The sequence below is a fragment of the Erpetoichthys calabaricus genome, chromosome 2 (assembly GCF_900747795.2).
Source record: "Erpetoichthys calabaricus chromosome 2, fErpCal1.3, whole genome shotgun sequence".
In the NCBI taxonomy this organism is placed as follows: Eukaryota; Metazoa; Chordata; class Cladistia; order Polypteriformes; family Polypteridae; genus Erpetoichthys; species Erpetoichthys calabaricus.
Window position 1 is genome coordinate 267,535,489 of NC_041395.2, and position 26,815 is coordinate 267,562,303.

Genomic DNA, 26,815 nt, shown 5'->3' on the forward strand with positions numbered 1-26,815 from the left:
TATATATATATATATATATATATATATATCCTTAAAAAGACAATTAAAAATTATTACATTTTTGGAGGTGTTCAAAAGCTTCAGAAGGAATTAGGAATTAGTACTTGAAAATAAATTACAGTGAACAATGAAATCTAGATTAATGATCAGATTTTTCAAAAATTGTACATTTAAATAAATAAGCATAGAAAATATCAAATTCCATTGAGGTGTAAGAATAATGTTTCTTTAGTACTAAAAGGTGTTCTCAATATACTGTACTTGAGTGGTCCTCACTGATGTCTGCTAGTATTTTTATTTGCGTCTCTTAAACACACAAGCACACTGTTACTTATGGCTAAACACTAAATATCGGGATATACAGTATATATATATTTTAAAAATCGGCAAATTAACTGACGTATTTGACAGAGGCAAAGAAAAACTGAGAATTTTAAAAGTTTTAAACATTTTGATTGAGTGTCAGTATTACTTTGTTTTAAATTTACAATGTGATGCCCCCAGCATTTAAATAAATAAAAATATCGCTAGACTAATGCTGTGAAAACAGTGCGAAATTAGATTCGGACTGTAGAATCCAAAAGACGGAGCGACTGCTAAAATTCTCACTTTTTAAGTCAACAAAGGCAGGACATCATATCATTAAATATTATTAATTTTGGTGAACGGAGTTTTGGTTATTTTTACAGCTAAACTTTACTGAGCTACACTGTACTGATCTTTCCAAATGACTTAACGTGCCGTTAAGAATCACGGTGCATAAGTAGTAATTAAAGACGTGTAAATGGATGTGGTTGGAATTTACGAATGCATACAAGTTTATGCAAAGCAAGTACAATATGTATTTTATAAAATAAATTACTGTTTCAGGATTTTTTTATATATAAATCTTAATAACATTAGCTCTAAGCATATACTTATTTTATGATTTTAATCCAAATATAATAAAAACTGGACGTGAAATTCTCAGGAAGATATCTGCTTTGCGTGCAGCACAAAACTAAGACCACACTGACAACCCAAAATACGCGGTTTTCTCCTTTCCGCCGATCATAGAAATAAGTACGCGTCTCACTGCTATAGTCGAACCAACTTTAAACTTTTCTGTTTTTCCACTATTATCAGAGGATCTTAGATAAATGAAACCAAGCAGCGCCATCTACAGAAGGATTTAAAGCACAGCATTAAATAATCCGACAGTTCACCGATCACCTTTAGTCGTAAGCAGCACACACTCCAGTCCCGGTACACCCCCTCCCCGACACATACTTCACAAATACACAGAAACTATATACAGTATATATATATATATATATATATATATATATATATATATATATATATATATATATATATATATATATGCGTGTGTTTAAGATTTGTAGCAAACGCAGATGGAACGTATTATTATTATTACAAGAGCAATTTTCGTAATTCATTTATTATATGATGTGTGTTAAAAAAAACCCACGTGTATGAAAGAATATTGAACAAGTCCTTGAAACAATAGTAAGTTCACTTGCACACAGTGCTCCTAATTTTACAGCTAGATTGTATATGTTATGTCAATAGCGCTTGTTTTGCACGTGAGGACACACATGCTCGCACAGGTCTAAATAAAAAGAAGTGCATGTTTATGTTTTTTTCCTGTTCCACGCTCCCAAAATAATTTTTCTTCTTATTCCAAGGTAGTTCTAAATGCCCTAAACACTCTAAACACACAGTCCCACCCAGCCCCCCTCGTCTGTTACTCTCCCTCCCCTTCGCAAGTGTCAGATGAAGGGACCTCCTCATTTGGGCTTGAGTTTTTTGCGTTGGCGAATCACAAAGTGTTGGAATCTATTGCCTTTGTCTGACAAGTCATCCATCTCTAAAGGGGGGGGGGGGGGGGGGGGGGGTAGATCTGAAAGGGAGGGTGTGTGTAAGCTTTTAGAAACAGACACACAGGGAGAGGGGCTTCATTCTCAACCCAAAGCTTCTAGCAAGCGCATCCCACCTTTCAAAAAGAGAAAAAAAGAACACAAGACACTCACTGTGTGTCCATGTTTTCCCTGTCATCTTTATACACATATCTGATCAAACCCGAGAGCTGCCATCCACAACGACGAGGTCACACGGAGGAATTTCTGCTGCAATTTTAAACGAAGACACTGGAAGACTCCCTCTGCACAGCCTATAGCTTCTTCTCTCGTCACTATGTGCTCTTAAACCACCCAATAAAGTCCTGCTTTTTGCACATTTGTTGCTCTGTCTTACACATAAACGTTTTCAGAGAAACAAAAAAAAGACAAGAAAAGAAAAAAACATCGGTCATGTTTCTCACCTGCCAGGCATCCCTTGTCTCATCGTTGCACGGACTCTACTGACGTTCAAGAGACAGAACGAGAACACACTCCGCAACTTTGCCTTATTTTTTTCCTCAGAAGTTACCATCAGATTGATTGAATTCGGAGACAGACATTCGTTTCCATTATTTTTTTTTTCTGCTCATAAAATATCTGATCGTTTCTTTCGGTTTTAAGTTTCATCACCGAGGCGAAACGGCGGCTTCAGTTGATTATTTTTCTTTTCTTTGCTATCCTATGGATATTCACTGCAAAGCAGACCCCTTCTCAGCGATGCACCGTGAGTACAGACTTCTTAATCTAAGTGTTTTTGCGGTCATGTTGAATTTTGTCATTATCAATTGTGTTATGAGTTAAAGCGACTTATAATTAGCCCCTAGAAATTAAATTTCATGTCACAAGGTGTTGTGTTGATTGTATATTTCGGATAATGTAAAACGGTAATGCGATCATGAGCGAGCCTTTTGAGAACCGAGCAACTAGCTGCTTCTTAACAACGTTACGGTCATATAAGCGAATTTTAAAAATACCTCGTTCATATGGCTGTTTTCAGTTTTTAATCAATGCAATTCAGTAGAAGAAAACGACCCAGCTCGTAGCGAAATATTAACATCAAGAACCATTTTACTACTATTATTGGGTGAAATTATGAAAATGCTCTAGCAAATTATAATAAGAAAATGTCTTCAGGTGTTCTTGTCCAAATGGTATTGCTGTTTAAACTTACGTAGTTTACGCTTAACCGTTTGTATACGGGAGGATTTTACTTAAGTCTAACGTTCGCAAAATACGGGCCTTAGAGTATTAATCGTCCTTCAGGTAACACGTTCAGATTTGAGAAAACGGGTTTAAAATAATCTAAATCGTACTAAAACGTCTCAAGAGCGTTACAATAAGGAAATATGATTAGATTCAAATTGACATGCGTGTGGCCATCATCGTTATCTACTTTAGAAAAAGAGACAGAAAACTAAAATTAAATGCAATTAATTTGAAGTTATGTTAAGATCAAAATTCAGCTGGCACTTTCAGGTTTGCTAATTTATTTATTATTTTTAAATAATTAATTTCTAATCTTTTTTTGCCTTTACCATCACCAAATAGTCTGTAATATGAGTTATCAAAGAACTGATCAATTATTTATAATAAATGTGCAAGGAAAATTAAACTGGTTGTAACTTTATAACCACAGCATGTGCTATGCTCGAGAATAACAGGAAAGTAAAATCTATTTTTGACTGTATTCTTAGAGCAAAATATTAGTTGGAACACCATACTAGTTGGTAAGTAATTTTGATATTTTTTTTCCTTGTGTGATCTGGCAAAAATATTGTTACAGTAATGGTTTCGTGGTATTAGTTGCGTCAATATTAAATAAATGCACATAGTCACTCATACAGCTTATTAATAATGAAAGTAGTTTAAAATGTTTAAATAAAATGAAAAGTACAGAAATACTGAGTAATTCAACATATTTCTTAAAAGCAATTGAAAGAAGTATATGAAATTACTAAGCGTTTTTTAAATATTTGAAAACAACATACGCACGTTTCTCTCTACAACTTTCCAATCAATGACATATTAATTGTTTTTGCTTGCCTTTGTTTATTGGTATATATCTATTGATATATAACGGTGCACTATATGGAATGCTCTATCAGTCTGTCGCTATTAATATTCTGGCAAGATTATTTATACCGATTGAAATGGGCATTGGATAAATATGGACATAAATAATAAAACAAGCGCTTTAAAGCAATTATTGAATACGAGTAACTACTACACACATACAATAGTAACATTTCTCAAAGTGTAATGAAAATGAAATTAAGCAGCCGCTCAATACAGATCCCTACGATTACATCGCAATGCACTTTAAAGGAGTACCGCACTGTGTTACCTTTTTTCTTCCCTACTTCGTCCTGCAGCCCAATTAACGATACGTCTCCACATGATATCATTTAAATGAACATTTCTTGGTAACAATAAGCCATGGTGGCCAACTAACCTTCTGGGCCACAATTCGTACTCTTAGTTACCTCTTTACTATTTTCTCAAAGATTATGCTGCCGCTTGCGTACAATTTTTGTATGCCATCAAAATAACACTTGCGGGTTTTCTTTTCCTGTTTTAGGGCATGGGGGTGTAAACCAGCTAGGAGGGGTGTTTGTGAACGGCAGACCCCTACCTGATGTGGTAAGACAGAGGATTGTAGAGCTCGCGCACCAGGGAGTGCGACCCTGTGACATCTCAAGGCAGTTGCGGGTCAGCCATGGCTGTGTCAGCAAAATTCTCGGCAGGTAAGACATTGTTTCCGGTTAATGTTTTAATTGTTATTTGAAGATATCAGTGCTGTAATCGCGTGAATGTGTTTATTTGAGTCTTTATTAAGGCGTGTGGACTGCTTTCAAGAAAGCCATTGTTTTTCAGATTGGCTGCGATACAATTTTTAGATGTCACTGCTTAACATATTGCGTAGTATTTAACGAAATATGCTAGCAGATCAGAGTTTAGATGTGTTAAAACTGTTCTGTGGATGACTATAATCTTTAATGGTTTGCATGGTATCATTTTTAAAACTTTTTATTTTCCAAAGTGAGCAGCATCTTCATCAATGACAGTTTACAGTACAACATTTCCAAATGTAAAAATACGGAAACAGTAAAACAATTCCCATCTTATCAGTGTTGTGGCAGGACGCAACCATCTTGAAATAAAGTATTCAAGTATAATTAGATAATTACAATTAAATCCAATAAATACATATTAAACAATGTGTGCTTAAATTTATGACAGGCCTCCAAACTCACACCGATTTATCAAGGACACTAAATAGAAGGGCCTACATATAGGTGCTCGCATACTCACACTGATATATGTCCGGACAAAGGGGTTTAAGCCATTCAATAAAAATATAATATGTTCAATTTTTATTTATTTGAAATTAAATAAAACATTTGCGACAACTTAATGCAGAATCTGTTTGTTTCAAACAAAATGAACAAAGTAAAGCTAGGAGAGAGGCACCTATTTTTTAATATTCAAAAATCATGAAAGGGATATTGTTAATATGTTTTTAAGTAAGAGTTTTTTCATTGGAAATGAATGTATATGGAGTATGGTCTTTATTTATTTACACATTTTTGCCCAATTTTCTAATAAAAGAGTTCATGCATATTTCATAGTATCCAAAGCAGTTAACTATTGTGATCCGTACAGAAACTGCCTAACTGGTATTTTAAGCACTGCGTAATTTCCTTTTTTTCCTTTGTAATTCGTTAACTTTAAAAACACAATTTATGCTCTTTTATGAGTAGTTTATTAAGAACATCGTTTGGTTCGTACTTACTTTATTGTATTTTACCGTGTAGATGCTTTTGCTGAAGTGGAATGTTGGCATGGAAAGAAGAAATAATACGTAAAATATCAGTATACATAGAATATACTGCAATTTCAGTGAACTATTTCCTTTTTACTCCAGAATTGTATTTTACGAAAACACTAGGTGGAATGAAATATTTATGTACAGAAGCTACTGTTATTTTCAAAAATAAAAGCTTGTTATGAACATTTAGAAAACATCATTTGTTGTTTCACGTATGCCCGTTATGAAGGGGTAATCATTTTTCCTGTTTAACCATTGATTATTGCTATAATTTGTGTTATTGTGATTATTACAGGTATTACGAGACTGGCAGCATTAAACCTGGAGTTATTGGTGGTTCGAAACCTAAAGTGGCAACTCCAAAAGTTGTGGAAAAAATTGCAGAATATAAACGCCAGAACCCAACAATGTTTGCCTGGGAGATCAGAGACAGGCTTCTGGCAGAAGGCATCTGCGACAATGACACTGTTCCCAGTGTATCATCCATCAACAGGTAAATATATTTTGTATAGGATAATTTGAAATGCTCAAGTGCCACTATTGTCGATGGTATAAAGTTTTCAGCCTGAAATATGCCATCCATCAGCACGCAACCAAATCGTTTCTGATTAACAAAAAGTAGAAAGTATATGGTACTTCTCCGGTGTACGAACACATTTTAAATATATACACAAACACACATTGAAAGCGATAATAAATTATTTTCATTGCATAATTTCAGGGACTAAAGAGGCGTGTTAATTTATTTTGTTCGAAACATACCATGAAGACTAATGAAGGAAATGATTGTTTCCATCAAAATTCAACTCAATAAAATTTAAGCTGCAGAACAGTTCGTATGGTCAAAAGACCACGGGAAAACTGCAAAGAAAAAGTTTCTGGGTGGACTAAAGGAACCGGCGAGACCTGTGTCAGATACACGTACTTGTTTATATCCATTAAAATGAAACACATCATAGTATTGAGAACCTGCAGAAAGACGTGATCGTGATTACATTGGCAAATGCAGGAAAAGTTAGCTATTTTCTATAAAAGAGGAAAATTGTTCATTCACTTCACTGTCGTTTTGTTTGTTTATGAAGTGCCTCCTAGTAAAGGCATAGTTCAGATTATCACATCGACAGATACGGCAGATGTAAGGTTTACAAATTGTCCAGTTTTTTTGAAAAAACGCACACTTCCATATACATAGATACATACATACATAGATAAATAAATAAATAAATGAATGAATAAATAAATAGTATTCCTAAGTTTGCGGGGGGAAACGTGAAATCTGGGAGACGGACCTGGAACTAATAATAGAAATGCAGACATTTATTTAATGATGCGTGTAATTGAAAGCAATAAACGTAATCTGAAGAAGCGACTTTAAGGACGTTATTTTACCCAGTATATATGGAAAATGCATCAAAAGACCCCCTTTTCATAGCAATCATTTTCTTTAAATAGAGAGACTGAGAAAGCACTGAAGGTTTCTTGAATCCAACCGATTTTTTTGTTTGTGGTTACCTGTAGCATTTAATTAGAATAATGCTTATTAATAAAGCTTTATAAAAAATGAGAATATACCTCTGTTCATTGAGGGTGGTCTTTATAGTGGAATTCAATCCCAAATCCTTCAACAATCAGCCCTTACAGAAGTAGATCTAAAGCTGAGAGCACCACAATCACATCTGTCTAGATGAAAACCGATCAATACTGAGTAACCAGATCCACTGGCACTGGGAAATAGACAGCAAAATAGTTCAATATTAGGGCTAATGTGATAGAAAAGGCCGTTTCTTCAATGTGAAATGATAGTTATGTTATCGAATAAAGTAAGACCACATCTGAAGCAGTACCACAGTAATAGGAAATAGCACAGCAAGCTGACAGAGCAACACCGGCATTTGCCATTTTAAGCGCAGAATAAGGCGATCATCTTGTTGTAAGCTGTTAGCAGTGTAAACAGATATGACTTCGTTCTTAGAAAGCACTTTACGTATTAAAAGTGAAATTCATGTTTTCATGCAATATTAACAGTGTGATGAGGGTATCTTAATGTCAGGCTCCACGTTTGTATCGAGATTACCATAATATTTTCATCCTGGATTTTTCTGTACACTGATATTATGTTATAAACAGACTTTTGGTAACATAGCGGAACAATAAATAGTTATTTTCTTAACTCCTAAGCCCTGTAACAATAATACAAAATAAAGGCACCCTTCCTACTTATATCCATCCTCCTGTCTAGCTGATGAAAAACTTTGCATTAAATCCTCAAGCCTGTATTCTAATTTTTTCTGTGACTTTAAATGTGGTTTGCACACAAAAGGGGGTGATGTTTCATTCCAAATATGGAAATGTAAGATTCCTGTAGTTGTTCACCTGAAGTCAGAGTTTATTTTAAAGCAAAAAAAGTATTACTGGATGATAAGCGAATATAAACCTAACATGAATATATACATCCTAGAGAATAATGAGTTGCTTTTCACTTAGAAATGAAAACTATCTGAGCCTCATTTTTAAAATGCAGATAAACATCCTTCTTATGTTGGGCTATGCATCAGAATCATGTATCCTGCACTTTACAGTATTTCACCATGTGATTTCCAGGTCAGTATATTACAGTAAGTGAATATAACTACAAGTTCCATAAATTCCATGTTAATAAGGCATCTCCAGAAACCTACACTGTACACCATACAGGCCAACACCTTTTAAAGAGGGGCAACCCAGAGAAAAAGGCAGGGAAAGAGGAAGAGAGGTAAAAACTCTCCTCAGGAGCACAAGTAATGAACTTTGCTTAGGAGGCAGTCTTCCATAGAGCTGGCATCAACATTACATTTTAATGAGCTGATTGGAGAGCAAGGGCAGTCTCATATAAAACAGCTTACAAAACGAGAGAAAAAGACAGAAAAAAGGGTGAAAATTTCATTTCATGCACCATGGCTGCTTAAAAAAGGGCAATTTGAGAGGGTTTCTACACATGTATGTGATAAATTTTAAACGTGCATTAATCACATTAAAAGAGCCTTATAAACTTTTGATTTCTAATTAAATTCAAGAGAGTGACTTAGAATTGGTGCACTCTGTGGGCCTTTGTTTATGTGGGAAATTAAAATGCAAATACAATGACATTTATTTCTATTAGCGGAATAAATTCATAGATCTTTGTGGCTTTTAATTGACTACAGCTTTCTTTGATTATTATTCTTTGTGTTGTCAGAGATTTGAAATGTGGTATAATATACCAATCTAAACTTTTAGATTCCCCATCTTTCGTTGTATTTATTGCTGCTAGCCCTTACATGTAGTGACTAGGTAGAAGATATTAACAGATAGAGAAGAATATGAGTTACTCTAATTGATCACAACTGTTGAATAGCTCTGCATTTGCTATTAACCATTACAGAGGCATGCCCAATAATTTCAAAGTTGAAAGCTTATTCAGTAGTTTTATATATTTTAAAATGTATTCATTGTTTGGTTATGGAACCTAGATATTATATATTTAAAAAGCACAACTTAATTATACTAGCTATTTATATATATATATATTATAATATGCTCTGTTCACTATGCTAATTATTTGCATACTATTATTTTTAGTTTGCCCTTTGTCAATTTATTGGTCACGATTTTCATGCCATTCCATCTACTGATTGTAATTGAGTCATTCTTTGTGTTTGGTATTTTTTTTATAATAGATGTAACATTTCAGTATGTATAAACATGCACATTATATACAGTGTACATATAAATGCGTACATATGATATGTACAGTATATAGAGTCTTAAACATATGTAACAAGATGGATGGATCTTAGATTCTAGACATGCAAATAACATTTCCTTACAGTTTACAATTTGTGAGACACACACATGCCAGCCTAACAACTTCATATGTGAAACATCTCAACTTTACAATTGTAACACTACTATTCTCATGATGTAAGTACATTTTTTATTTGTCGAAAGACAAAGAAGAAATGCTCATTGGAACCTTAATTAGACATCGAACAGGAGACGTAGCCTCTTGGTTATTACGGCAGGAAAACTGACCTCCGATCTGATGACCAAACAGCCTGTTCAAGCTTTAAATACTTCTTCCCACTTGAATTATTAAAGATTACACAGGGATGAGTTTGTACTTTGTATCTGAGCAGCTCACCAGGAATTACCACAAAGTACCTGTTTGTAGACATTAAAAACCCAAGGCCCTCAATGGGTTTCAGTAGTATTGATTCAGACTCAAAGCAATTTTAATATTTCTTCAGGGAATTTTCAGCAACAGCTGAAGTCATTAATTCACCATCCCAAATTGCTTATTCAATATCAGGAACATGGATTCCAAATAAAGTCCTTCAATTTATGTAGCTCACAAGAGTCAAGGGGTCAAATAATTGTTATGGAGGGAAGTTAAAAATCCAAATAAAATATTGATATGTGTTTTCCAGAGAAGGCTGGTAGCTTTTGTCGCCTTGCCCCAAGGACAGTGCATTGAGAGGGACTGGAGGCGGTGAAAGCTATAGAAATTAATTTACATGGACTGTTTTGACTATTTTGATCATTAACTCTTAGTGGGTAGTCTATTTTGGTGTGTGTATGTGGAGCGAGGCGATTACTTGAACTAAAAACAAAACCTTCCAAACGATTGTGAATGATTAGCCCCATGAAAGGGACATCTTATTTCCTCTGCTATTTTTAAATATTTCTTTGACTTTTGTTAGATTAAAACTGCATTTTTTTAAATTGTAATACTGCACTCTTTTCAAAGCCCCCAGACTCCGTAAAAGGCCACGATTTTTCCTGTTATCTTGATCTACTCATTGTGCAGGAAAAGCCATGTGGTTGCAATGTTTCAGTTTGTGATATGGCTTCAATTTGGACTTAGAAAACGGATACTTCATCTTTCATGATAAATAGTATTATAGTTTACAAATGATTGTGGAAGCAAGTCTCCTTATAAAGCGTCATACGGATTAGATGAATCTAATGCAGGAGTAAGCCAGTGCACAGCAATAAGACAGTATTGCTTTCCTGTCACATATAATTTATAGCTTTCCATTTGCATCTGTTTGCCTGTGAGTAATCCCCAACTTTTTATCCCCTAGCTCTGATCAATAGAATCTCATCCACATTGGCACTTGGGGCTGTTCAGTTATACAGAGGTGTTTGATTTTGCAAGTTTAAAGCCAAGACTCTTGAGTCATTCTGTAGACGTTACACAAAGAGGTGGTGGTCGGGGGGACTGGGGGGGGGGGGGTATGTTTCGATCAGTCCTGGGCCAGGTAGAGTCACTGAAGCTGATCATTGAGGTGAATTGATGTGATTTCATGGTTTGTTTGCAAGATCATTCAGACCAAGGGGTACAATGAACACTGTGCTGATATTTTATGTTAAAGATAACTGACTCCTTCAAATTTTGAATTTAAACAAAGATACATTAGCTTCTACCAGAAGAATCTTAGTCATGTATTTGCTTTCCCTACTAAAGATAATGCAGTAATTTTACAAGAAAATTGAAAAAGTATATAAAACATCTTATCTTGATAATACTGCAAAACCTAGTTATTCAGCTTAGAATCCTGCTCGGTGAAGATTACGCTGTGTCTCCAGTTTGGCTTAGAGTATTTACTTTAAATCATGCACATAATAAAAAAAAGAAATGTAAATTGCCAAAAATGGCATATAAATGCTTAGTTCTCTTTTAGATACATACTGTAAGACATACTAGATATTGCTGTCTTTTTTTTTGTACAGGATTATTCGGACCAAAGTTCAACAGCCTTTCCATCCATCTCCAGACGGAACTGGAACACCACTCTCAACACCAGGTCACACTATTGGTAAGTCAAAATGTGAATTTACTCTATTTATTAGTATAATCACTGAAAGAAAAATCTCAATATGCTGTGTAAAAGCAATGATTAGCTGACATTTTACCTTTTACAAAAGCTTGAGTTTGTGTGGAATAAAAAGCTAAAAAACTTTGATCTGATTACCACAAAACTGAATTCACCGAGTGAGAAGTTTCTAATTTGTTGGATTGTTTTTTTTATTACCTTCTAAAATGCCATATAATACAATACATAGATACTCTGCACCAAATCTAAATCTAAATATTCAAGATGTAAAAGCTTCATTTCTCTTGCGGAAACAATTCGGCTGAACAGAATAAACCAGTAAATGTACAGTATATTAGAACCAAGACCCATAGGCGAAACATTGGTAATTGTTGCAGATACCTTTGGAGAAAAAGGTTTACCTGTTACAGTCAGCTTCTCACAAATATTTCTTGTATTAAGTTCCAAGCACGGCATCTCCACCAGTTTCCAGTGCTTCAAGTGATCCAGTGGGCTCCTATTCTATTAATGGCATTTTGGGAATTCCACGGTCAAACGGAGAAAAAAGAAAACGAGATGACGGTAAGACCAATGTATTTTTTAGTGCGATACCCGCTGGATATGGCATTCCTAGTTGTGCGTCTTGTGTGGCTTTGCTCTTTTTTTCGTATATTTGGAATCGCCTCCGTAAAGTTACAGTTAGGATTCTTACCTTTATTTCATCAACCAAATCTATACTTTGGGGGTATATATCATTGTACAAATAAGTGTGAATGGCAACATACTGCTTCTTGCTGATATCGAAATGGTAATGGTGATTGGTGAATAAAGTAAACCTTGCCTCAGTATCAGAGTGGTTTTGGTGTGCACTTTGGTTATTGAAATCTGTGATTTGAAAGCAAGATGCTGTTTATTTCTGGAAGTGACTTCCTTAAATTGTCTTTGATTTTCATGTTTTGAGAGCTTAAGTTGTACTGATATTTTACAGCTTTTTAAATTTTATGGGAAAATATATAATCACAGCTTTAAACAGTGAATAATTCAATCAGGTGCATGCTTTGAATATACAATACATATTCTTCTTTTCTAAATTTACAAAGGCACAATGTTCTGTGAACATTAGGTTTTTACTAAAATACTATCTTACAAAAATATGTTCCTTGTCATTCAGGGATGGGAAAACCGAGGTTCTACAAAACTATCAATGTTTTTCAAAAACAATAACACTCAATAAGGTACCAAATTAGAAACCGTACAAATCCTCATTAATATCAATGTGTTTAATCAATTTAAAAGAGCACACAAAGTCTAAGCAAAAGAGTTCCCATTTTATTTCACATCTGACCTCCACTTTTGTCAGTGTTGTCTTCTACAATTAATCTTAGCTGAAATGATTAAGAAGAGTTAGGATAATTACATGTCAAGATGATGTAGCCAACCACCCAGGTCAGCTGGAGAAAGCACCGCTGATGCTGAAGACATTTCAACACAGTGACTCAAAGTAAAATGATTTTTTTTTTTAAGTAGGTGAGAGAGTGGAGATAGGCAGCCTGGGGGCTTATAGATTATCGGTTTTGCAAGCAGTAGGCTTTTTAATGTTATTGAATAAACATCTCCCTTGTGAAAAATTGAGCAGAGTCAGTAACACTGAGGTAGTGTGAGAGACTGGTCTTGCTGGAAATTATTTCTAAAACTACCATTTATCAAAGGGACCAGACTTTTTTTTTTTTATTTTTCCATTTCTTTCCTTCTCTGGTGTGGGTCGGCACTCGGGGGAGGAAAATAGGATATTATAAGTTGTGTTCACAAACATTTGCTTTGCTTGGTCAATCACAGAGTACAACGGATCGAGTAAAGCTGGGGGGTACATACTGGAGGATTGTGAGCATATGATAGCTTGTGGTAAATTACCTGGAACAAAAATAAAAAAAGGATAACTGACCATAGTACAAGCAGTAATTTAATTTTCCTTTGACAGAAGTGACGTAGCCAATGCTAGTTGCCTGTACAAAAAAGTGCTTCTTGCTATAGTTTGCTCAGATAGATAGATAGATAGATAGATAGATAGATAGATAGATAGATAGATAGATAGATAGATAGATAGATAGATAGATAGATAGATAGATAGATAGATAGATAGATAGATAGATAGATAGACTTTTCCTTCTGATTAAGCTCTCTTCTCAAATCCCAGAAGAGAATCCACCAGTGAGAAATTGAATGGCAGGGAAGATTAGGATGTACCTAGTCAAATGTCAATCAAGCCTCAGCTTAGAGTAAGTTTCCCTGTACTTTGATTGAGAGTGATGGAGAAGCAGGCTAAACCAATGGCAAATATATTGTGGAATGTGTTAATGAAGTGTTTTACCACTTGTTGTAAAATGTGCTTCATAAAAGTCCTCTTTTCATGTTTTTATCCCCCTAAGTTTCCTTGCTGCTATCCTTCAGGACTGACATATAGTGTATTGAAAGTGTAGCTTAGTGTTACCAATGGATAATACCTTTCAGTCCACTCATGTTGATGAAGGCATTTATGAGATTGTCTCCAGTTTTGCAGAGTAGCATTAGTGCCTTAAGCTAATACCCATGGCACTCATTCATGGTTTAAATTAAATGTAAAATTATTTTATGAATTAACTGTGTCTTAAATATTCTGTTAGCATAAATTTATAAGAGAAAAGCATACTTACACTTTAAAAGACAATGTCAGAGTTACATTCAATGCGATTGGTTTGGATTAGACACACACCCAAATTGTTTAGATGTGTACCATGAGACACTTCCTTGCTAAGATAAATAAAGCTCTTTTATTATAAAGTGCTAATATTGCTAGAGCCACTGAAAAAGTTTTTGAGACTACTAACTGGGGTTAAAGACACAAGTTCAGATGAATATTCAGTAATCATTCCAGACCTCCATGCATTTACCACAACCCATTCAGTCCATAAAGTGGTTACAGTGAACCAGCAATATTGACTTGAGGGCAAGAACCAAAGTTCTCTCATGCCAGGAATTTCAGATTTACCAACTAACATAATATACACATCCTTGGTATATCAAACGAAGCAAGAATAGTTAAAGAAAATCTATACAAGCAAAGAAGAATGTGCAAAAGTGTACCATACCCTGACATGCTTCATACTCATTTATAATGTACGCCTGCTTTACTATAGCAATATGAGACAGGATGGCAAACCATAGTAATCCACTGTGAAAATTGAAATGAGTCCTATTTCTGCAGGGTTCACTGACATTTGGCTAAGAACTAATTAATCTTTTTGTCTTGCAAGTGAAAGTTCATACTTTTTTCCTCTTTTTTTTGAATATCATAGAGGACAGAGTGGGACAAAGTCAGACAAATGACATAACCCTCAGGTATGGTCCCAGGTGTTCAGGCCTCAAATAGAGAATTCATACACAGGGCAATATGCCTTTAGCGACTCCAAACCATAGAAAGTATACCACAAACACTTCTTTATGACCACCCTAACATCCTCTTTCTTGTCAGAGCTCAAAAAAGGGATGATGATTTTAAATATTTAGTATATATAGCAATGCACATCCATTGCATATATTCTCTAAATGCTTAAAGGTGTACAGCAAATTCCTAAAGCCACTGTCTGCTTGAAGGCTATCACAAATGAGGACTGAGTGACTTCTATGATTCTAGTTTTAAATAAATGAAAAACCCAAACCTCTTTCAGAAAATCATTAAAATCCATGCTTCATTGATATGGTTATGAATTTTTCAATACATGTTACACCCTACCAGTTTTCAGTATAAAGAAAATGAAACCTTTTTTAAAAGCTCTAAAGTCTAAACTGCCATTTTTAACCTTTATATTATGGGTTAGAATAATGAGCAAATCTACTATAAATTAACAAAGAGTTCTCACATTTCACTGTGAAACTAAACCATGAAATATTTTTAAAATTCGCATTCGTACATAAAGCAGCAAAGAAGACGCACATGTATTGTCAATCTGTTTTATACTTGGAGGTGTTTCCTAGTCGCTAAGGTACAGGACAGCGTTTCCAGTTTAATCACCATTGCTGACTCAGCAAGTGACCCTGAGCTAGTCTTTTAACCTGCAAGTGTGCTAAATTGAGAAACATTTGAACTATGGAACTGGACAAAAGTACAAATAAACATGTAGTTTATTTATGAAATTAAATGGAATATTCGCACATACCTCACTATGACAGTAAGGAAAACATCTTTATGGTAACACAAGACACAATAATTTGCATGTTTTATGTTACCATAAAGATGTTTTCGTAGTAGCAACCACACTGTATCTTGTAACCAGGCTAAACTGGCAATGAAAATGTCATGACTCTCACAAAGAATGACTATAACTATTTTTATATTATTTGAGCTATGCATTCTTACTGTATCAATTAGAAATATATTTCTGGATTTTCTAATGAAAAAGAGTATGCTTGGATTTAACTACCAGTCATCCACATTTGGATATGAAATCTATTTTCTTGTAAACATCAAGTGACTGAAAAACATGTACATATACAAAATAAATAATAATGTTTATTTTAGTTCTTTTAGTTTATTTTCAATATGTCTATGTTATAGTTACGGTGTACTTGATAAAAACAGTAAATACTAAGAATGCCCCTGCTACAACTGAGAAAGACTGGTCTGTGGTGGTATAATGAGATACCTGTATTTTTTCACAATGGTAAGGCATGAACCAAAGCTTTTAAAGGATTCCTAGTCTGAGAACGAGAACAGAGAGCTACATTTTTGTGTAATCATTAGGATTTTAAAATGTGGTTTACCTGCGGGGCTATTCCTCTAATTCTACTATGTGCTCTTAAGAAGTACTTTGTGTGAATGCAGTCCTTCCTTGGATGTTTTGGTTGTTTCCATTTCTTCCTTTTATTTTAAGTGAGTCATTCCTACAAAGTGATCCTATGGCAGAATTCGACTTTTTAAATTGAACCCTAAAAGAGACTACTGTGCTTATCATGTTTTTAATTAATGTAAAATTAAGAAGGTACTAATCATATTATTTTTTTATATTTTGGGCATACTGTCCAGCCTACTTAACATACAACAACACAGTCAATGCTTAAATGTAACACATTCCTTTGTTGTTCATCAACTGAATAGGTCCCAATGTGCAAATAAGCAATATAGATTAGTGTTACTCTGTCAGGGCTGCACTTGTTTGGAGTGGTCTTCAATTTTAATAATCAGCCTCTAATGAATATTTGAAAACTGGTCATTTGAGCCACCGCCAACTGGAAAGAAAATTATTTTAAATATGTTTTTTTTCACACTATGTAATGGTCATTTTTTACACTTTAGAATATCTTCAGCTTGCCTGGAATTTAATGTACTAGAGAGATTATGTATTGACATTCTAAGCAGTTTGATACATAAAAATACACATACATCCAGCATGAGAATGGTCACCAGAAGCACAGCATGATAACAGAAAACCAGCCACCACCCTGAGACAAAAAAATTCTTTTATGCTTTGGACGGTTTCATGGGAAAAATGCAATCTTGGATTTGGCATTCCCTATCTACCAAGTCAGCACTGCCCTCAGAGAAAGGTCCCCATTAAAGAAAGGATGTTGAGATAATGTAGTGTGACACACATTATGTACACCAGGTCTTGGAAAGAGGAGCTTCACAGACACAGGTGTCATAAGAGCCATTAATCTGCCATTGTCATGTGTTACTGCAAATTAAAAGTAGCATGTTACAATTGCTGGCTACTGGTGGTGCTGGCAGCACGAAGGAGGGGTCTGGGGGTTCCTTGGAATTTTTTTTTTTTTGCTCTTTGGTGAATAGCCCCCTGCACGTTGTACAAAGTGACATTTAAGAGAATTTGCAATTCCGCTGAGAAAAGCTATTAATTCGCAAATTAACATCGCTCCCCCCTCCCCTTTACCTCTCCCTTGGATGTGCAAGCTATTGAAAAGACAAAAGAAATAGCCTAGAGGAGAAGACCAGGCTTCACTTCTATCTGTATCAAGATTGGTATCACTGCTTGCAGATATATAAACCAATTACTTCAGCAACCAAGTGTGTGCCTCAACTTATTGCTTCCTTTTTAGGCCCCGAATCCATATCCAGATTTCTTTGTGTATCTCATTATGTAAAGTAGAATGTACTCACCTTGCCTGACGCATAACTAGTCCCGGAAATTAGGCCCAAGTGGAATATATGTGTTTTGGCAAGACCTCACTTGATTTGATGGTGAGCTTTGGTCTAGGCAAATACCTGCATACTGTATACACCATGAGAAATTTTGGTTTTCAGACTTATTCATAAGAAAAGTATTTAAAATGCTCATTTAACATTTACATTTTTCTATAAAAGAAGTATAATTATGTTCCTGAAAAATATAAGTGGTTGTTTCAGTAACAGAAGTTTAGCAAAATTGAAAAATTAAACGAATTTAACATCTGCAGAATATTAGCGTTTACATATTTGAAGGAGTACTAGATTACCCTAACCTAAAATCAGTAAACTATCAGAATATCACAACATGCTGTCAGTCTTCACTTTATGTATCAGATCAATATGTTTTGCATCTGATGACAATATGGCTAAGTGCCTGACTGAAGTTTCGAACAAATGAGCGTATAAGCAAAGAACATGGCTACTATCCTTTGTGTATTAATTTGTTTCTGTGCAACCCAGGCATGCCTGTACTCATTTAACTTATCATAATGGTTAGGAACATGTTTCAAAACCAGCCTATTGAAAAAAAAATATGGCATATGATAGTAATTAGCAAAGTAAGACACAAACTGTGGAATTAAACATAGTTTTTGTGTATTCACTTAATCTAGCTGTCATTTACTACAGCCACTTTGTTTTGATCAGTCAAATAGTGGTGCAGTCACTACTGGCAGATATGGCAGGAGGCAAACCTGGATGGCACACCAGTTCACATAAGGCAAATTGACCTTTGTGCCCACATTCACATTCGGCCAGTTTAATGCACCTGCAATGGACCAGAGAATAATTCATTGGACTCATTGGAGAAACCTAAGGAAACAATATTAACTGAACTCATACAGTTAATAAATATATTTAAGTTTACCTTCACAGCACATTCACATACTCTGTGGTAAAAGTGACATCATTTACCTTGTTTATAATTTTATGCAGAATAGCAGTAATGCTGTAATAATATAGGCTGTAGATATCGTTTTTTATTTACCATCTATTATTAGTGAGTGTTTTGTTGGACAATTTATTGCCAAGTTTATTGATGCTATGTACATTGTAACAAATAAAAGTTATATTTTAGGTTGGCCGTTTGCTGGAAATATTAGTGAGGTGTGTATGTACAGTGGGCAACAAATATCTGGATTCGATTCAGTAATGCTTTCTTTAATAAAATAAAAGTTAAAAATGATGATAAAAAATTTCAATATACATTTAGAAAACATTCCATATTACTTTTAAAGAGTTTATTCATTGTGCTGGAAGTAGTAAAAGTTGTGATTCCATGTCTGTAATGCAAAACTGTGAGGCTATGCTTGATGTATGAGTCTGAGAGTAAAATTTCAGAATACTGTTGTTCAATTTTGATTATTTTAAATTGCATATACATTTATTTATTTTGTCAGTTTTTCTACACACGTGACAGATTTATTCTGTATAGATTAAAGGCTGAAATCAGTTTGAGGTTCTTAAAATTGCTAATTAAAGCATTGCAAAATATAAAAAATTTGTAATAGATATTACTTTATTACAAGGCAGATGCAGTGGAATGGACTTGGCAGTACAAGGTTACAGATTCAGTTCCCACTGCTATCTCTGCATGACCCGGCCCTGAACCCTCCTGTCTTTGTGCAAAAGTGTTCACCATCAGAAAATTGTTCACCATGCTAGGTATATCAATAAAGAAACCTAGAACAACATATTAGGGATAGTTTACAGTCTGTCTGATCACTTTCATTCACATACTGCCTTTCAGTACAGCCAAACTGTGAATTCACATTCCTGTTATCTGAGTACGATTATCATGGTTGAAGTCACAACCCAGTAATGTGCACAAGTCAGCCTCTGTGAGTTAGTATGAAACTGAAGCCCTAAAGATGGATTTGTCATTGAACAAGAAATATCAATAAACATTTCATACTTAGCATTAACAGTTAAGTTTGGATTTATTTTTAAAAATGTTATAAAACAAAAGCATACCAAAACGGTCATTAAAACCATTAAATATTTTTGGAAGTACACGCTGACTGTATTCACAGAAGAGGATATCAAAGTGAACAGCCATTTTTATGCTTACAATGATGAGAGTGAGGATTTTGATTGACTGCAAATGTTACCATGTGATCCATGAAGATGCGAAGGAAAAAAAAGCAGGAGGGATTCCTCTGAAATAGAGAAATCATGTCAGAAAAAAGTCAATTATACTCACTGATGCTGAGAATTAATGGAGCGATGCATTACCAGCTAAAAAAAAAAAAAAATAAGGATGCATTAATTGTGTACGAGGACACGGCATCACCAAGACAGCAATGCTAAATGATCGAAAACTCATATGCCAAGATCACAATCGTGACCCACTAGAAAACAGAAGCAAAACAAAGTCCCACTCACCACTGTCAGCGTTTATGTTGTTCTGCAGTGTAAAATTAAATTAAAAATCTTTTTAAACATGCAGAAAACACAACAAGAAATTAATAGCCCTAGTTTTTGTCACCACCTCTTTTGATACAGCTGTTTATTGTGGTGACTTTCTACATCACAGGATTTATAAATGCAAGCGCTTTCTCAGAACAAGCAGAGTAAACAACTCTGCATTTTTTATTTATAAGTAGACTACAGTGAGAAGTTAAGGAAAATTACACCTTTTATTGGCTAACTAGAAAGATTACAATAATGTTTGGTCCCTAATGTAATGTTTGGTCCGCAGTGTAATGTTTGGACCCTTGTAATGTTTGGTCCCTTGATTACATCTTGCCTGAAGAAGGGGCCTGAGTTGCCTCGAAAGCTTGCATATTGTATTCTTTCTAGTTAGCCAATAAAAGGTGTCATTTTGCTTGACTTCTCACTACATCCCTAATGGCTAACATGGTACAACACCCTAGTAAACAGACTACACAAATGTATTTGTCTACATGATCCAGTAAGAATAGCAAATGAATCAAACCTGTGACCTAAAGTTCCATTTTTAAAGTAGTTACAAATTAAGATCATATTTGAATGGAGAAAACAGTTTGAATTTACTTTGGTTAGTGCTGTGAGACTGTCCAGTCATGAAGTTCTCATTCTTTCATGGTCAATGACTCATAGTACTTAACCATTATAGTTTTGACATGATGGATAAACTGATATTTGATTCAAAATATTAACATCACTTGCATTATTTACACCACAACACTGATATGATTAGTGAGGTAAAATAAGCTCCTATTACAACATACAGAGAATTGTTAGTTCAGCACAATATGTGTAAAGATAATGGTTACTAAAGCTGATCTGGTACAAAGTGAGGCAAATATATGTCTTTTGTTTAATGTATTCTTGCAAATTAAAATATGCTGTTAGGTAGATGACACTAACCTTCTTAATTCCACATCTGTCACTTCAAACATATTCAAATGTAAACACGGATGCAATAACACTTCTAAATAACCAAAATGAAGCACTTGATTCAGTCCTTCCTAAATAAAGATGTAGAACAAAGATGAAGGAGTTGACACCTAAGAATTGTGCTTTTAAAACACCCCTACGTCTGTTGATAAGATCTTATCAGCCTTGTGATGTAATAAAAGCAGGAAGTGTTATTCTCCTTCCACAAACACAGAAAGAAATTGGGGAAGTAATTCATTGATTTCTAGCTTCCCATCTCACTTGTCCCTCCCTAGCTGTAATTGTGTTAAAGTGTATTATATTAAGAGAAAAAAAAGAAGAGCAGTGCCTTTGCATGTTCCAGTCTTGTTAATATTTCAGTGTGCTATCTTTCTGCGATTTGTTGGCTCACTAATGAAGGTAAACAACAAGCCTTCTACAGTGTACAATGGCTCAGGCCCACCTCCTACTAAGGGTCGTGACCCCTGGGTGTCAAACCCGTTGAGAGGAACCTGTTTTATAGAGCTGGTTATCTGATCTGATAGAGTTTGGTCCCTCGTTACTGGAGTGTTAATACTAAGACATGTCAAAATGAATAGACTCAAGTGGGACAATGATCAATAAAATCCAGACAAAACATCACAGATTTAGTCTCTTTTTAGGATACAGCACAGAATTATCCAGATTGAAGTTAATTAATATATTATGGCACAGATAATCTATTAAACATGCAGATGCATTAACGTCTAGATTTCATAAAGCCGGTAAATCTTTGCAAAAACTACAAATATAACACAAATGCTTTACTTAAGACATTTCATAAGTCACATCCAGGCCGTTTTCATACTGAATTTTGCAAAATTATTATAAATGTACTGTAGGTTTGTATTTAAAGATGCTAAATTATATAGTAAATTGTAACCATGTTTGACTATTATAATTCAAGTGCATTTCAAATGCTTCATGAAAAACCTCATAATGACATTTACATGTTTATTTGAAACAACAGCATGTAATGCTGTTAAATGTGGTCAATGCAAATTTCTGCGATTTTTTTCAGTTTGGCCAGTGAAAGCCTCATGTTAATTAATTTGGAATACCTAGCTTTTGAACTTAACCCTGTAATTGCTTACAACAAACATAGTGCCTTTAGAAAAGCCTATGAGGTTTATTATTTTGCGTATGGGAAGCATGTTTCACTATAGTGAATGACAAATGCCGGGTTATTGATCGCATTTTGTACTCAGGCCAGCTGATAGAAAGTAATTAATGACTCTATTTGCTTCAGTACCGAAGAGAACAATTGAGTTTGATACAGCAACAACTGGCTATGGTGTGAAAGGCCCCCAAGGGAGCTGTCCATAAGAGATGCCTGCTTGAAGATATGTAGTCAGACCCATGGGACACAAAAAAAATGTGAATATAATATAATATATGCATACATCATATATTTGTATGTATTTATATTGTATATTAAATTTAAAGCACTTATATATAAAGCATTATTACACTTTATTAGATTACCTATTTAAAAACTGAATGTGGTATATAATGGTGCATAGCTATTCATTTTCTCTAATCCCTTGCACATATACAAACACTTCAAATATGAAAGAATAAATTAAAGAATTTCTATTTTGCCAGTAAAAATACATCGTTTACACAGAGATTGAACCTAAAGATGCAGATTTATGCATGTATAGAATTTTGCGTATGTGCAGATATTTATGTTTGTGTATATGTTAGATATACAGTAAACATATATATGTGTGTGTGTGTGTTTGTGTGAGTGTGTGTACACATTAATATACACTTTGCCACTATGCAGTTTCATACATGTTTTTGTTCTTCATAAGACTCAGGCTCATCCTAAAGCCTTAACCATTGAAAAAAGGTCAAGCTGCAGAATGGAATGGCAATAACACCCTGAAATGGTACTATCAGTGAAACATGATTGATCAATTGAATTCCATAGCAGAGAAAAATGTGGGATTAAGTAGAGTATTATACGCACAATGAGTTGAGGCATGATGTTCATTTCAAGTTCATTTCGGCTGCCTCCTGCCACCAGATCAGGCAATCAATAGGAGCCTTGCATATCATATATCACTGCTCTCTCGCTGAAGAGAGAACATAATCTGCCGCAAATTTAGAATGACAGATTTGTAAGGGTGCTGAAGCTCTCCTGAATAAACGGTAGAATGGTGAGGTTGCACTCACTGCTTCTGCAGCCCGAAGGGGTTTTTAAGAGCTTTAAGGTAAGTGATTCTTGTGGCAAAGCAAAAGGGAAGGGTTTGTCCCTTCAGCTACAAGGGTAATAGGGTTAAAGGTCATGCAAAAGGCTCATAATATCTGTGCTGCTTACCAGGAAATGGCTAACTGATTCTGATCGACTGTAAATTGCTATTCAGTTCATGTCAACCCCAGCCTTTAAAATGAAACTCTGCCTTAGAATAAAAACAAAATTAGATTATAAAGATAATCTTAACTTTCCAGAAAAATGCACCCGCTAAGAGAACAGAAACCTTGTAAATTTCAGGCAGATTTCATTAAGACATATGATCTCCTCAGTGGGTATACAGTATGTATCTACTAATAGTAATGCATCAATTACTGCAGAGGAAACTAGTTCTTTTATGGTCTTAAATGTATTTTAATAAAACCTGAAAAATATGAAAGTAAAGAAATGTGAAAAAATATGCATAAGAAGTGAAGGGAAAATAAAAAAACAAAACAAAACAATGTTTTCTTGTCTTTTTTTATAGATGGTTCTGATGGTTCTGGCCCAAACAGTGACTCTCAGGGTAGTGTTGACAGTTTACGCAAGCACCTAAGGGCTGATGCTTTCACCCAGCAGCAACTAGAAGCTTTAGATCGTGTTTTTGAAAGGCCTACATACCCAGATGTCTTCCAAACATCTGAACACATTAAATCAGAACAGGTATTTGCTTTTTTTCTTTGTGTTTTTTTTTTCATTATGCACAAAATATTTCTGCCTAAAATAAATGCAAAATCTGCAGTTTCTAACTATTTAGTAGACACATTTTTGATCTCTTGAATGACAGTAATACTTCTTCGGTGTACAAAAATGTAATATTTTAACATGTAGTGAATCACTTTATTTCTTTATTTGGTTAATGATGTTTACCAATGTAGAACATACCCAGAATATACTGTATATATATATATATATATACATATTATATATATATATATATATATATATATATATATATATATATATATATATATATATATATATATATAATATCTATATATATATATATATATATATATATATATATATATATATATATATATATATATATATATATAATATCTATATATATATATATATATAAAGTATATATATACAGTATATATATATATATATATACATAAAGTATATAAATATATAGATCAATCATCCTGTCCAAGTTCACTGATAAAACAAAAGTAGTTTCTTTCAATTAAGGGTTGAATAATTACAAAACAAAAAAGTGAAGCCATTAATTTTTTTCTGAGTTTTTAAGGATGCACGCTCTTTATTTGAAGCAAAAGCTAGTCAAGCAATTCATCTTAATAGAATAAATTCAAGTCATGTTTGATAGAATAAGAAACAGAGACAACAAAAAGGGACTATATGTACAACTTTTGTTTTATTATAGGCAATGGGCTTATTACAATGAATAACCTTTATTTACTTTCATTAGACTATTAAACAACAAGAGACTATTAATTTTTCCCTTGAAACACTAAGCAAGACCCATAAAGCAAAAGCAGTCGCCTAATTGAGTTCATTTTAATTTCTCTCCAATCGCGGCGAATTACGCTGGTGATAAATCAGGGGACAGCCCTCACCCCTAGTAGAAGGCCTAATTTGCAGCTAATTACAAAACTGATTTCTACTGGAAGATCAATAGCAAAACGAATTGGAAATGACTTGCAATCACAAAGAGAGGCAGAGAGGGTATTAAAAAAGGAGAGGGAAAAGACTAGGCATGTGGAAAAAAAGGCCTACAACAGTACAGAAAAATCAGTTTTAATTTAATCTAATATTAATCAGACCACTTTCCCTTTCATGGAATCTTTTCTTTTTTTAACTCTTGAAAAGGCAAACCTATTAGTCTGTGTCTGGTTTCTAAAGGAGGACATTAAAAACCCATTCTCAAAATGCAAAACTCAATGGATTCATCCCTCCCACACTTCTGCCAGCCATTTGGCCATCCTTTTCAACCCTTGGTTTTGTTTTCCTTTTATTTATCTGCATGATAAAATACCTATTATGCATCTGAAGCTTTTAAGAATAGAGTAAAACATCCACATTTGTGCCTGTGAACAGTTGTAGCAGACAATTAGAGTTTATCTGTGATAGAAGCAGACAAGCATAGGGTCACCAGAATCCCCTTTGGGACCATAGGACACTGAGCGGCTCTGTGGAGGGCAGGCAGAGGCTGCACAAATAAACTGGACTTGCTTCACTGCATGCAGAGACAAATTTTAATTTAAATATAATGACCTCAGATGTTGTAAAGACTTCATATATATATATATATATATATATATATATATATATATATATATATATATATATATATATATATATATATATATATATATATATATATATATATATATGTGTGTGTGTGTAATAAAGTTTATATTATAACAACTTTATAATATGTAATATATATAATACTCTATATATTATACTGTATATATTATACAATATAATATATATGTAATAAAGTTTATATTATAACAACTTTATAAAATGTATTATATATATTATACAATATATTATATAGTGATATAATCTATTTTCCACACTTACTAAAATCTCTAAAATGAAAGGTATCATTTGGTCCAACAAAAGTGTATTTGTGTATTTGACATAAACTTATTACCTTGTTTCTTGTTTTTAATTGACTTTTTTGCCATTTGGCATAATAATCTTGCCTGTGCCTTTTTAATTGACCTTTCTATGATGTTGTATTTAGTTTGTAAGTGGTTTGAAAAGGACATCACAAGCAAAGAACCATCAATACAGTGACAACAGTCACACTTATGATGTGTCTTTTGCAGGCAAATGAATATTCTCTACCAGCACTGAATCCGGGACTAGATGAAGTAAAGTCTAGTTTGTCCGCCACTGGCAGCCAAGATTTAAGTTCAAACGTTTCTCAAAGTTATCCAGTAGTGACAGGTAAGAGATCTGTGCTCCTCTGATAAAGTGTGACGGAATTTAAACCAACATGGCATAGATTTAACTAGCTTGTGCTATACTAAAAACTGTCTCTTATTGAAATATTTTAACCATAGTAGTTTATAAACAAAATAAATACAGTATTTTTGGCAGTTTTTATTGGGAGAATAGCACTGTATTTGGGGTGCGTTTTTTAGTATAAGGTACAAAAATGTTTACCTCCATTCTGTGGTTGTGTTTGTCCTTCTCTAAGAGTGCACTTAATATGCTCTGTGGTAGTTTTCTTCTGTTCGTCATCAGCATTCTCAGTATGCCTTTGTGTCACATGTTTAATGATCATACCGCTAATTGAAATATTGTTTCATACTTGCTGTTGTTATTACCTAGAAGAAGGTTAAGTTTACTGATTGCCAACCGCTACCACAAGATTAATATCATAGAGTTTTATTAAAATTCACATAATTATACGGA

General features: G+C 34.1%; 1 protein-coding gene across 5 annotated transcripts in view; it reads left to right on the forward strand.

Moving 5' to 3' along the window:
* Nucleotides 1-26,815, forward strand: part of pax2a (paired box 2a) — a 48,434-nt gene that overhangs the window by 5,912 nt on the left and 15,707 nt on the right. For 4 of the 5 annotated variants that reach the window (XM_051922931.1, XM_051922929.1, XM_028792774.2 and 1 more), the window contains exons 1-7: nucleotides 1,954-2,625; nucleotides 4,480-4,645; nucleotides 6,026-6,223; nucleotides 11,482-11,567; nucleotides 12,027-12,146; nucleotides 23,904-24,079; nucleotides 26,224-26,344. In XM_051922931.1, the coding sequence (XP_051778891.1) occupies nucleotides 2,583-2,625; nucleotides 4,480-4,645; nucleotides 6,026-6,223; nucleotides 11,482-11,567; nucleotides 12,027-12,146; nucleotides 23,904-24,079; nucleotides 26,224-26,344 (910 nt within the window). In that variant the 5' untranslated portion in view covers nucleotides 1,954-2,582. Of the gene's footprint in view, nucleotides 1-1,953; nucleotides 2,626-4,479; nucleotides 4,646-6,025; nucleotides 6,224-11,481; nucleotides 11,568-12,026; nucleotides 12,147-23,903; nucleotides 24,080-26,223; nucleotides 26,345-26,815 lie in introns of those variants that run through there. The other variant, XM_051922930.1, reaches the window with a different exon arrangement.